The 13,326-nt window shown below is 35.3% G+C and overlaps 1 protein-coding gene across 1 annotated transcript; it reads left to right on the forward strand.

Annotated features, from left to right (window-relative positions):
• The first annotated feature begins 2,889 nt into the window (after positions 1 to 2,889).
• Positions 2,890 to 10,237, forward strand: LOC139150480 (uncharacterized). Its single transcript, XM_070722870.1, has 5 exons — positions 2,890 to 3,188; positions 7,348 to 7,794; positions 8,261 to 8,614; positions 9,171 to 9,275; positions 9,517 to 10,237. Exons 1-5 carry the CDS (start codon positions 3,092 to 3,094, stop codon positions 9,672 to 9,674), a joined length of 1,161 nt encoding a protein of 386 aa, XP_070578971.1. The 5' UTR covers positions 2,890 to 3,091; the 3' UTR covers positions 9,675 to 10,237.
• The last annotated feature ends 3,089 nt before the right edge of the window (positions 10,238 to 13,326 follow it).

The following is a 13,326-nucleotide window of genomic DNA, read 5'->3' on the forward strand; positions in this document are numbered from 1 at the left end:
TAGTCTGTTCGTCATACTGTCCAGGTATGTGGTCAGCTGGAAACTTTTATATTGGCACCACATGTTAGTGGTCATATATACGGGTCTTCACTGTGGTGGATGTAAAAATTTAAAGTGGTGCCGTTTTTTCTATGACGTCATATGTAAACAAGACGATATGCGAAACTCACAAGACGTGAAAATAGAAGACAACGCTACAACTGCTAGAGATTTGGGTCGATTTTTATGGACTTTGGTAAAAGCCGCAAAATAATATCACTGACCCTATGAATAAATGACAGAGAATGTGTGCTTTTGAATATCAAATTTATCCCACGATCTTTGTGTTCGAGTTGTTACTTACACTAATGAGGGAAACGCCAGACCTGCATTTACGCAAGGCTATCCAACACCCATAATTCAGCAAACATTAAACCACTAGAAATACAAGCTAGAACTAGCTTGTTGTAGCAGAAAACTAACCTCTGATGCAAAAGAAACTATAAAAATTGTGGGAAGTATTATGGGGAAACGATTTTACACAATGACGTTAATATCAGATAGATTCCATCTCTTAGAAATCTCGTTTCTGAAAAAGCATTTCCCCAATCGAAGACTTTGTTATGCGCTGTATTGATGACAAACTCAAAAGAGGTTAAAGGCTAACACAACAGCAAGACTAAGTAAAACTCGTTAATTGTCATTAGTTTGACATTAATACAATATTACAAATGTTTTCCAGATATGTTTCGTGTCTGCAGCCACTTTCTTGAGCGTGAACTTAAACCTATGCGATGTGTCCTGTTTATTTCTAAGATATACTGCATTTATGTCTAGTTTTGAATGAACTTTAACTCTGCTTCGCCTTATAAAATTCACACCTTAAAACTTTCACCTTTACATGTTCTTTTTCAGCAGCAGAGATGAATTCTGTCCAGATTCAGATTGACCAGAATTTAGGGAGCCGCCGTTATTTATGGTCTGGGCTTCGAAAGTCGAAGGAATTCGTGACCTCCTTCCTTCCCAAAGTGACCCCGGTAATGTATGTATGTATGTCTGGATCTTCGTGAAATGTAGAAGCGCAAAATGTTAAGTATGGAATGTCAGAAGTCAGTTCAATAGGCTCAACTAACAATTACAATATGTAGACCTTATCAAATCAGTAACTGTGTTGTCCATCAAGTTTTAGGGTTGTGGATATATATATATATATATATATATATATATATATATATATATATATATATATATATATATATATATATATATATATATATATATATATATATATATATATATATATGAGTGTATGTATTATATATGTATGTATTCATACATTCCATCTCGCTATGCTCTCAAAACACGAAGTCAATTCAGTTTATTATAAAATACTTTACAAATACTCGTCAATCGAAAAGATATGTTGCTACTGGCAGTAGAGCTTACTTCACTTCAAAGGTTTTGTTCTAACCATTGATCATGAAACATGTCCAAGTAGCCCACTTCTTTTACAAAAGTACGACCATGAGAAGATAACGGTGCTTTAGCGGATACGTCTGTTTTTGTGTACCCCATGCATACCAGAGGCAAAGTGAATGCCATTTTTTTCGTAAACATTTGCATTGCGTGTTCTTTCGGTGGCCACTAATGAAAAGTTCAAATTTACCAAGGATATCTTGAATACAAGTCATGATTAGAATGCCCACAGGTACCTGGTACCCAACCCTACTCTTTGTTTTGCAAATCAGCACGTTTTGCACCTTCCCTTTACCGATTATGCAATCGTAGATGGTTGTTGCTTAGCTGTACCCATCCTCTTTTGAACATTCCTGAGACTGAGAACGCAAGGACACTTATGATAATCATAAGAGCGTGTGGCGTTACTTTCAAAGACAGCACCTATAGGATAGAATTGAAGAATGTGAATGAAATTACCCCGAAAATTACATTGCAATGACTAATGTTTGCACAAAATATGTAAAAAACGGTGTGTTGTGTGCATTGCCAAATAGTTTGTGAATTGAAGGTTAGCCGTAAAGACAACTTTGTGTGGCGCGTTTGTATACGCTAATCAAATATTTTAGCAAAAGAGGGAGTTTGTTCAGTTGTTTTCTAAGTACACCTTCCTTTCATTTATTTCAAAGTCAAAGATGACAATCCTGGTGAGAGTCAGAATTAACATTAATCTTGACAACAACTCATTGCAAATGAGTTCACCTTGAGATAATAAGTCGGCTGATTCACACCGTTTATCCGGTCTGTTTCCCGAGGCGAAATAAACAGCATACTGTCACAGGGTTGAAATGAAGTCCCCGGATGAAGTCTTCTAACATGCGCAGGCGCACATCTTGGCATGTCGATTTCAGAAATGTTACCAGTCTATGTTGTCGTAGAGTTTACAGATTTCATAAAATCAAATTATATCGATTGATTTTCAAGTTTATCAAAATGTAAATATAATTTCCTAAGATCTAAACGTCTTTGAATAGATATGTCATAAGGAATGTCGTCAAAGTTTTTTCACGACAGAAACTGATACTTGAACTGATATTGGCTTTCCTATTTTCTATCTTCGTAATCAACTTACATTTATCAACTCTGAAGATAACAATAGTGTGTCTTGAGTTAAAATAGAGCATTATCATAATAAAAATGAAGAACAAAAAGGAGTAATTATCACACTTAAATGGAGCTCAAGGTCCTCCTTGTAAATTCCAATAAATGGTTCATCTTTGCGTCGAAGGTCTTTTCCATTGAGTTTCTCTGATTGTGCAATGGTAAACGGCACCGTTCTTTACAATGTAGAAGTGTTGCCTGCGGCTGAAGTTGGTATGTTTGTGACCTCGGTTGTTAGGGCCAATCTGGGATTAAGGTCAATCCCAACTATTGGTCTGCAAACTGCACTAAAGAAATGAAAAACAATCAATACTGTGAGACAAAGCTAGATCCATCGTATAGTCCTCCTGAAATGACAAGTCATTGCATCGAGCATCGAAGAGCATTGAAATTCCCGGAGTCAAGTTTTGGCAGACAGCATTGAAGTTCCGTGAGTCAAGTTTTGTCAGTGACCGATTTTAATCTACAGGTTGTGCAGCAAAACTAATGTAATGTCATGACTACACTATCGCCAACAGTGGTGTCCCTCACTCAAACTGTCTACTGTCTCTTGGTTGTTGTCGGCAGGATAAGAGTGGAAAGCGTTGAAGCTGGTAAGATTTGAAAAAGCTTTTCCGAAGTAGTAATGTCTTCCATGTGAATCAGACTACGAATCGGATGAATTTATATTTAGGAGATAAGATTAGCGATGAGATATAATATATTGAAATGTTTGTTGATAAGACATGGTCTTAAAATGCGACTCACATGTGAACCTCTGAATTCCTTTCACTGTATCCGTTAGACAAAAGTAAATCGATTGTAAGTCTTATTCTTTTCGATGGTTTTGCATTTAAATGTCCCTTGAAATTACTACGGTGCATTTACAAATTGTATCTGTTGTATTCAAGCAAAATTCATTTCCAATCAACGTATCATTATCAAGAAGAAAACGATGATTGGTCAGAGTAAACCGAAATCCCATACACATTTTGAATCATTTTGCTGAAGCCATCACGATTAGATTCATTATTTCTTTCCCTGTCATTTTATACGGAAAAATATACCTTTCACATTTAAGTTATCATCTGAACATACCATCAGTTTGCATAACATACAATGTCAGCTATAAATTAAACAGCGACTTCATGATGATGAACCGTGTCTCACGGTTTATAATTTGGAACAACGTCAGCAAAAATATGTCGTATAATCATAGATTAACAAGCAAATATCACTTCCCTTCCTAAAACAATATTACAATGTAGCATTACACTGCTACCCTAACTTGCTGATCTTACTCACGCGTACAGTACGCTGAAAAGACCAAAATGTCAAACCGTTAAATTCACAATGATCGAAGTAACCATTTATTTCACTCAAATTTCAGACTTCCTGTATTTGACATCAATTCCTTAGATTAAATAACGTTTCAAGGATATTATCAAAATTGCTATAATATACCAAGTAATCACATCACTAAAGTGCTTTGTCTTCGATATCGATGAATGTGATGTTGTCAAACGACTTGAGGAAAGACCATTACTTTTTCAGTAGTATCCGAAATCAATTTTTTTTCAAAGTCGACTACTTAAAAGCCAAATGGAAGTCATTAAAGTAATCCGCCAATTGACCATTATTATTCGTTTAACACACCGATAATCGATAATTACATTGTAATGATCGCTTTAATCTGTGTACTTTTCTCACCCTCAGCGTACTGCTTTCTATCGTCAACTACAAAAGTTCGTCTCCAACATGGCTAAATGCATGTTTTCTGTGATGTCGTAGCGAACAGGCACATATTGATTTTCGTTTCGGCGAGTCTGACGAGAACAATTCCTGAAAATGAAGTAAAACTTTGATATCTTCTTGACACCAACACTTTGGACAGAAATGTTTTTTTACAAAGTTTTCCAAGAATTCGTTGCTGAAAGGAGTAAAGTCTTCATTTTGAAAATCACTCGACATATTATTGTCGAGAAGAGAGCAACATGACACCACCAAACGTTGTGACGTGATCTTATTCAAATAATCAGCTGATTCAAGCTTTATAAAGCCAGTCAGATAGTAAACCAAGATTAATAGAACTGTTCAATATCAAAACTGGACGATAGCGAACGCAAAAGCATATATTTGTCAGTGTCTGTTTCCCCTGATATAGCATGCCAAAGCATTTGGTTTTGTTTTTTGTTAATTAAGAATATAACACCGATTTTTATTCGTCAGTACAAAAGAAACAATACTAGCACTGATAATGTCATTAAAGGACAAGATTTGACAATACTTTCAATTAATTCAACAGTATGATTTTACAATGTTAGAATAGAGTTAATCCTTTATTGCCTGTCACATTTTCTGCACAAATTAATCATCTACTCGAATGGCTCGCATATGTTTTATATTTCAAAACTGAATCCATAATTGTTCTCTGTTGAATGTAATGTTTAGTTTTTCGAGAAGTATACCTTAAAGTTTTATGTACATATAGTCAAGTTCACATTATTCGCATTCTGGTATATCAGTTTGGATCAGTGTCCATAGGTTGTATTTGTGAAGAATTTTATCTGTTTAGGATAAGTTGAGCAATCTTCTCTTCTTTTCGTTTTGTCTCACATTAGCCTACCATAATTATTGCTGATTATTCTTCACGTCCAATCTGTTTTCACAAATATGAGGCACATTTACGATTTGCCTTTATTTTGTTAGAATGGCCGAGAGAAAATTTCTGCAACAAACCTTAGGCATAACTAATACTTTGTGTGACAATTTTTCTTTTTCCAATAATCTCAGTTTATAATTTTCTAAATTAATATACAGTTCAAAGTTTGGTCCAACACAGTAACATTGACGAAATACATGAGAAAATAGAAAATCAGGCATTGGTCTGACGACCATTACATTGTTTTAGGAAACATAAATGTGATATAAAATATATTATATTGTACAAGTGCATTGATTGCGAAAATATAGCCTGGTCAGTCGAAACGTGAAAATAACTGCTATATCGCGTCATACCACAGTCAGAACCCGTAAACTGGCCCTGAACATGAATTACTTTTCACTCAGTAAATACTTGTACATTTCAGGAGGACTTTTTGAACTGAGAAATAACGAAATTATCTTCTGGAATTAATAAATAAAATCAGATATAAAGAAATTGTAGTCAAACTTTTACAATGTCCCGTAACATTTTAGTTATTTGTCAAGTCATCTGCAGTTGCAAGGTTTTTCAGTCATCGGTACGCGTACACAGAGAAAGTGCGCGCAGAACGTCGGTCAATTATGCACATCGCAGGGTTCACATAACACACAAACTATATAAGAGTGTCGGGTGACACAAACAGGTCAATTAGATAATATTCTGAGAGTAAATGCTTAATTTATTAATTTTTAGAATCTGTAAACCCTGCATGCAAAGAGAAAAAAACAGTAGTCATATAGACATGTATAGATGTTTTATACAAATATTTCTTTGCGATTGACACAATGAAAGATAACAGTGGTTGTTTAAGCGGTGTAAACTATACAACGGTATGAGGAAGAATTTACTTCAAAATGGCGTATTTGTTTCCAAACTTGTTGAGGAAAAACAATGAATGCTCCTATTTAAATCGAAGAAAACGTTTGCAAATCTTGAAATTATCGAAGAACAAGAATTCTTTGTATATAAGGCTCACAGTACCTGATGTGGAGTGCCCTTTCGGGAAATCCTTAATTTTCTAGTCTGCATAAAAGTTATTTCGAGCAAGTGATTTATATCCACTCCATATAGTATAAAATTTCTCCACGTGTTGCCACAAGTACTGACGGTAAATGTCATTGACGATTTCACAAAAATGTAAATTTCATTTCGGCAAGAAAGAGCTAAGAATGTTAAATTCAGCGCTTTCACGAAAATCCCGCAACTAATTTGTAGATCGGTAACCTGCCTGGTTCAAGTTGACGGAGGCAGACCTTTACAAGTAAAGGCGCAATGTAACTCATTTACTTTATCCATTTTAACAACAATATTTTTCAAATCAGCGTCTTGGAGGGAGAGGGGCTGATTACTGCTTTAAATGAACCAAGGAAATGGATCGTCTATCATAATGTTAGTTTCAGAAGACGATTTACTATTTGCAGAGAAAAACTGATCTGGTAATGAGAAGAGAAGATATAGTTCAGTATTTTAAAAACATGCAGAGATAATTCCCTTCGCAATATACAAGACAGAATGCGAACTATAGAATTACAGTAAATATTCAATACAAATTAAATGGTTAGTTTTGCAAAAGGTTAACTAATTTAAAGATCTAGCGATATCTCCGCCCCTTACTGTCATTATGAATAGGACATACATCACAGTTAACATACTCTCCAAAGTCTCTCAATACATTAAGCATTACCAAACTAAACCAGTGTTGAACCATGCACCCTTTTTTCTGATCACAACACTTGCTGACTAAATGCTTTCTTTGTTTACTCCCGTTAGATGATAACTTACAATGCAGTGGTCAGAAGTCTTTGATCATTGTTTTCCCCATTTGCTCACAATATGACCTCTTCCTGTAGTTATATATAAATATACTCTTTAAGAATTTCATCAAAAACTTCAATACAATTCAGTGTGCCTGAACACCCACATAATACGAAAACCCCGTCAAATGTAATTCACATATATTTGGACGATGAAGTCTAGTTAAAGTGCGAGTGAGATTATCAGACATTGAATTTCGCTTTACAGATTGACAACAAAGGATTCGCTTTATGGGATTTTTTTGTTCATTTTAGATTTGGGGATTTCCGAAGTCATCGGCCCAATTTCCTCGCCTACATATTCACCAGACGGTGCACCGACCTCCGTAACGTTCTCTGTATATTTTAGCAACACTGGTCCTGATACCATACCAGCAAGCTCCAGTGGCTCTAACTTCGACGTTAATTTGTTCTTCGCTGAGAGCGAAGACTTGCTGAACCAAGTTGAAGTGACTAGTTCCTTTACAGTTGTCGGTACAAGCCCAGCTGGTTCAATTCGAACTCTACAATTAGCGATAGATCATCACAGCATGGACGTTTCTGTAGATCTGGTATTCCCACAAGATGGTTGTTCGATTTACAGTCATCTATGTCTTGTGATCGATGAAAAACTATATGAAGATCCAAGTCAAAGTAATGATTATCGCTGCCTTGCATTTGATGGTTCTTTATTTGCCGCTGGGGTAGCTAATTGCCCATCTGGTGAGTTCCCTTCGTTATGTCTGAAGAGTTGTTTCATCCAATGATTCATGTGACAGAGCACTTAACATCTCATTTTGTCATTAACTCATTATGCGCCGTTTTAACTGTTACTAGATTTTTCGCCCGAAATTTTTGAACAGTAGTGACCGCGTTCAACTTGATTTCATAGAATGTAAACATCATCAATATCTAATTTCAGAAAGTTAAGCATCAGCGATCCCATCCCAATATATTGGGCAGATGTTTTGCAATATAAGTAACGCAATATACTAACACATTTGGCGGAAAGTAGCTTGTTTCAAGTGGACTATTCATAAGTTAAACAATGTGTCACCGTTTTTGGCTCTGCTGGGAATTAGGAATCCTTACTCCAAGAAATGCGAAAAGCATATCCAATATAAAATCCCTTTTTGTATTTAAGCGTGAACAATTTGTCATCAATTGTTATTTATATATTTTGTCACAGATATCAAGCCAGTGCACTTTAATGTGACGTCACCTTACAACTATCTATACACAGAGGGTGAGCAGACTGACATTGAATTTGATGTTGATATTGTCAACTGTGGTGGCGCAGTCATTGACGCTGCAGACGGTGATAACTTCAACGTCAGCAGTGTAATCATCAGCAGTAGCGCATCAATAGGCGCCAGTGACGTCATCAAAACGGAGTTTGATGTCGATGTTTCATCTGCAACCAATTTTGACGTGGGATTGGATTATTGGCAAAGTACCAGAATCAGTGGCGTCAAGGCATCTGTTGAACTACCTGCAGACAAGTGTAATCAGTATAGCTATCTATGTGTTGTTATATCTAAAGGTAGGAATTGCTGAAAATTCCAAACGTTTTGTAACTAAGTATTTTTAACTTACGGTATTACTGCTGAACACTTCATATCAAAGAGGAGATATAAAATACCGTAGGTGATGGGTTCTCTTGATGACAAAACTTATTCACCTTGCATAATTAGTTTGCTATCATCGAAGAATTTGATGTTAACAAAAAGTGTAAGAGTCTGTCAGGTTCGCGATGTTCCATTATTGCTGATAAACATAAATAAAATACATGTCACAGATAGACTGGAAGTGCAAAGTGCAAAGCTGATCATTGCTATAGTATAACATGTATTGGTAGACTCACCTTCCGCGATATCGGCTGAGAGATTGTCAATGACCAAACATTGTGAACTACGTAGAATATTGTCTGTTTAAAAAGAGACAGGCAATCTCGTGCATGCATACGCGGTGAGAGAGATTATTGTTGTCATACCATATATTTCTTGACCTTGATATTCACTGATGTACTAATTTCACTGTGGTAATCATAAGACTTTTTGATTGACGTTCTAAAGCTGACATGTTTTTTTCCTCTTCAGGTGATAATGCATCATTTGCAGACAGCAACTTAGAAAATAACGTGTTGTGCACATCATTTGGAAATGAATTGGTTGGTAGCACTCAATGTAAACTATCATCGCAAGGTCAGTCGATGTTTTCTACAAGTCAGTTTTATCTGTAGTGTATTGAGAATCAAGCCAATAACAGCAGCTTGCAAACTATTTTCCCACCGTTTCTTCAAAAATATAATATTATTCACATACGTTAGCATTTTTAAAACTCCCATAATCACATCTGATGTCAATCAGTATAAAACATATCGTAAATCGCATACATAAGTAGTGAATGTCGAAATGTCTTATCACCATATGATGACATTTTCAGGTTGGTCTGATCTGTGGATAATACTAACAGCAGTTCTCGGTTCATCAGTGTTACTTGCCTTGGTATTGGTGACAGTCATCCTTGGAGTCAAGTACAGATGTAAATGTTGCAGTACAAAGACCACAGTTGAACCATTCAAACCACCCACCGATGAGTGATCTGTCGACGTGTCCTTGTCGATCATCAGAAAATGTACATATATCTACCGAAGAATACACAGATTGCTTAGTTTATGCGTCACATTACTTTCAACAATTCATACCAGGGATTCTGAACGCTAGGCGTTGACATTAAATTTCCCCATGAACAAAACATTGGCACTTTTTGACTTTGGTCATTCCGAATTTAGTATGATATACTTTCACCTGGAAAATATGGACGAATGACTATTTATAAGACCAATAACATGTGTATTCAAATCATATCCAAGCGTGCATGCTGAAAAATTAGAAATCTAAAACACAAACAATTTGGCGGAAGAGGAGAATAATTTTAAGATAGAACAATAAAATGCTATAAAATCCACGTCTACGTAGCTTTTATTTCGAAACTATTCTTTTGAAAAGCTAATTGAGAGTATCCTTAGGGATGCAGAAAGAATAAAAAAGCATGAATATCTAAGGATTTGTGTTTTGACAATTCGACTTTGTTTATTTTGCTGAAGGACAACTAATATCTATTTCTCACGTATTTTCAAAAATTTAATAAGATTTCATCTTTATCCAACATACTCTTTTCTAATATATATATATATATATATATATATATATATATATATATATATATATATATATATATATATATATATATATATATATATATATATATATATATATATATATATATATAACAGCTACATAAGAGATACGCCCCACTTCCTAAGGAGGGTCCAGGAAAAAGTACAACAACCACTTCCTGAAGGGGCCATCATCTTCTGTATGGATGTACGCGCATTATATCCAAGCGTACCCAGAAAAGAGGGTATGATAGCATGTAAACAGGCATCAGAAGAAAACAGCAAATACCCCCAACTGAAGATATAATGGAAGCCATTGACATAGTACTTGACAACAATCATTTTGAATTCGCCGGGCAACACTACATTCAAACTGAAGGCACAGCTATCGGCTCAAAACTAGGTATGAATTATGCCTGGACATATATGGGCACGTGGGAAAACGACCTGCTATGCAAATGTACAAAGAAGCCCCTACACTGGTTTAGATATGTGGACGATGTATGGGGAATTTGGACACACTCTGAACAAGAACTAACAGATTTCGGCAAACAAGCAAACCCAATTCATCCACATATCCAAATCGAACGTTAACTCCGCTATTCAACTGAAACACTGGAATTTCTCAACGTAAATACAAGTATCGAAACGGACGAATACGCATCAGCGTCTATAGCAAACCAACATCTCTATCTACACGCGGAATCGGACCATCACAAAAGTGTGAAAAAATCTATACCGTACGGCCTGGCAACTATCGCAAGAACAATATGCACACACACTGAAGACTATAAGGACCAGAGAGACCAAATAAAATACTACATGAAAAAGAGGGGATACAAAATCAGACACATAGAACAACAACTGAAAAAAGTCGACCAGATCAACAGATCTGCTCTACAGACAATTAGATAATTCAACACCAATAGACGACACACTGAAAGAGTTATTTTCCCGCTCACATACACCAATGCACTTCCAAATGTATCGCAAATCTTGAGAAAACATCTGAACATACTTCACAAATCCGAAAGATGCAAATCAGCGTTCCCGCAACCACCAATGATTGCATGGAAAAAAGGACAAAACCTTGAATCGATACTGATCCACAAGAAACAAGCGAAACTATTCAACAAACAAAAGCCAGGATCATAATACCATTGCCAAGCTACAATAAGCGCTATCTGCAAACACATGAAAACAACATCCACCTTCCGAGGACTAAATGACACCAGTTTCAAAATTACAGGACACGTATCAACAAGCGTGGTATATGGAATCCGTTGTGAACAATGCAGACACATAGTGTACGTGGGCGAAACTGGAGACACAATATACACTCGCATGCAAAATCACCTATCTACAATACACGCAAAAAACAAACAGGATCCGGTACCAGTTCATTTCAATTCACCAAATCACCAAATAGACGACTTCAAAATAATTGGACTTGAAAAAACATGGAACAGTAAGTCATATAGACTAACACGAGAAACATTCTGGATAAAAAAACTAAACACCCATGGGAATAATGGTATCAACCGAAGACAATAGACCATTTGGATTATGTGACATCACATGACAGGACAGCAGAGTAATGAAATGGACAGGGTCTACTGAAGCAGCCCAGCAAAGACTGGGCGAAACGTCTTGGCCAGGAACATCTTCCGATTTACTACCATAGACAAAAAACTGCCATATATATATATATATATATATATATATATATATATATATATATATATATATATATATATATATATATATATATATATATATATATATATATATATATATATATATATATATATATATATATATATATATATATATTATATATATATATATATATATATATATCTATCGTCGTTCGCCGTCATCACCTTTCTAACACCATCTCACTTCCGATCATAAAAGATTAAAATGGAATAAAAGTAAAAGATAAAAATAATTATCGTTCCATTACACTTTACTGTTGCATTTAAACTACTTGAAGAGTCTTGTTGAAACATAGTGAACCTCTTTTGAGACGACATCATCATCGGTTTGGTTTCAAATCAGATCATTCAACAGATATGTGTGTCTTTGCTTTGAAAGAAATCAACAATTATTAAAGAAAACATTGAAGTAATGTATTCAGCATAAAGCTGATTCGTCGCAAGGTTCCTTTCTATTTCGTAAGATTTCTTCTTTGTACGTATATAACACAATTAATTGTTATTCGTTGGGATGCATACATGTTCAATATCACGGATGGTGTTCAGAAAAGTGGGATTTTATCCCCAAAGCGATTTAATGTTTACATCGATTATTTGAGTGTTCTTTTTCCTGAATCGAAAAGAGGTTGCAATATTGGAGGTATATACAGGAATCAATAAATGTACGCAGATAATATGTGTCTTGTAAGTCCTTCTGTCAGGGAGACACAGACTGATAAGTATATGTTCTTACTATGGTGAAATTAATGACATTGTATTCAATAGCAAGAAAACCAATTGTATGGGCATAACGTCCATGCATTCTAATACTCATCACATTCCTCTGAATGGAGTCAGATTGGCTTATGTTGCAAAGAAAAAACATGCAGGATTTGTTTGGACAGATCATTTGCAAGACGATGACGAAATTGAGCATCGAAGTAGATTTGTTTTACGTATATGCTGATGAGAAAGTTCTGTAAGCGTATCTTTAATGTCACGTGTGTTTTATGTAACACTTATTGCTATCAGTCGGCGGGGACAACTGTTGGTTCAGTTACTCCGTAAACGAAGAAGTGCAAGCTCTATGTTTGTAACAAATGGAATCTGTGTAATTTTGCTGCCCTGTATAAAAAGGCAAACATATAGTCTGGGACAAAGACTGTCTGTGAGTGGCAACATAGTTGTGCGTTGTACATTTAACTTTAAATTTCAAGTCTGAGATGTTCAAGCTCTGGAACAAACTACTTTCATTTAAATTTGTACATTATTATCTTGGCTACCTGTAACAGTTCTTTTTGAATACATAATATATATGGACGATGTTGACCGAAATATGAACTGTATGTGTATATATATATATATATATATATATAT

Source organism: Ptychodera flava, chromosome 14, assembly GCF_041260155.1.
Source record: "Ptychodera flava strain L36383 chromosome 14, AS_Pfla_20210202, whole genome shotgun sequence".
Taxonomy (NCBI): domain Eukaryota; kingdom Metazoa; phylum Hemichordata; class Enteropneusta; family Ptychoderidae; genus Ptychodera; species Ptychodera flava.

Excerpts from the sequence above, each read along its gene's own strand:
- LOC139150480 (XM_070722870.1), top strand. The coding sequence starts at position 3,092 with ATGACTACACTATCGCCAACAGTGGTGTCCCTCACTCAAACTGTCTAC. Across the intron at positions 7,795-8,260 it reads GGTAGCTAATTGCCCATCTG|ATATCAAGCCAGTGCACTTT; the intron begins GTGAGTTCCCTT and ends ATTTTGTCACAG. Across the intron at positions 8,615-9,170 it reads ATGTGTTGTTATATCTAAAG|GTGATAATGCATCATTTGCA; the intron begins GTAGGAATTGCT and ends TTTCCTCTTCAG.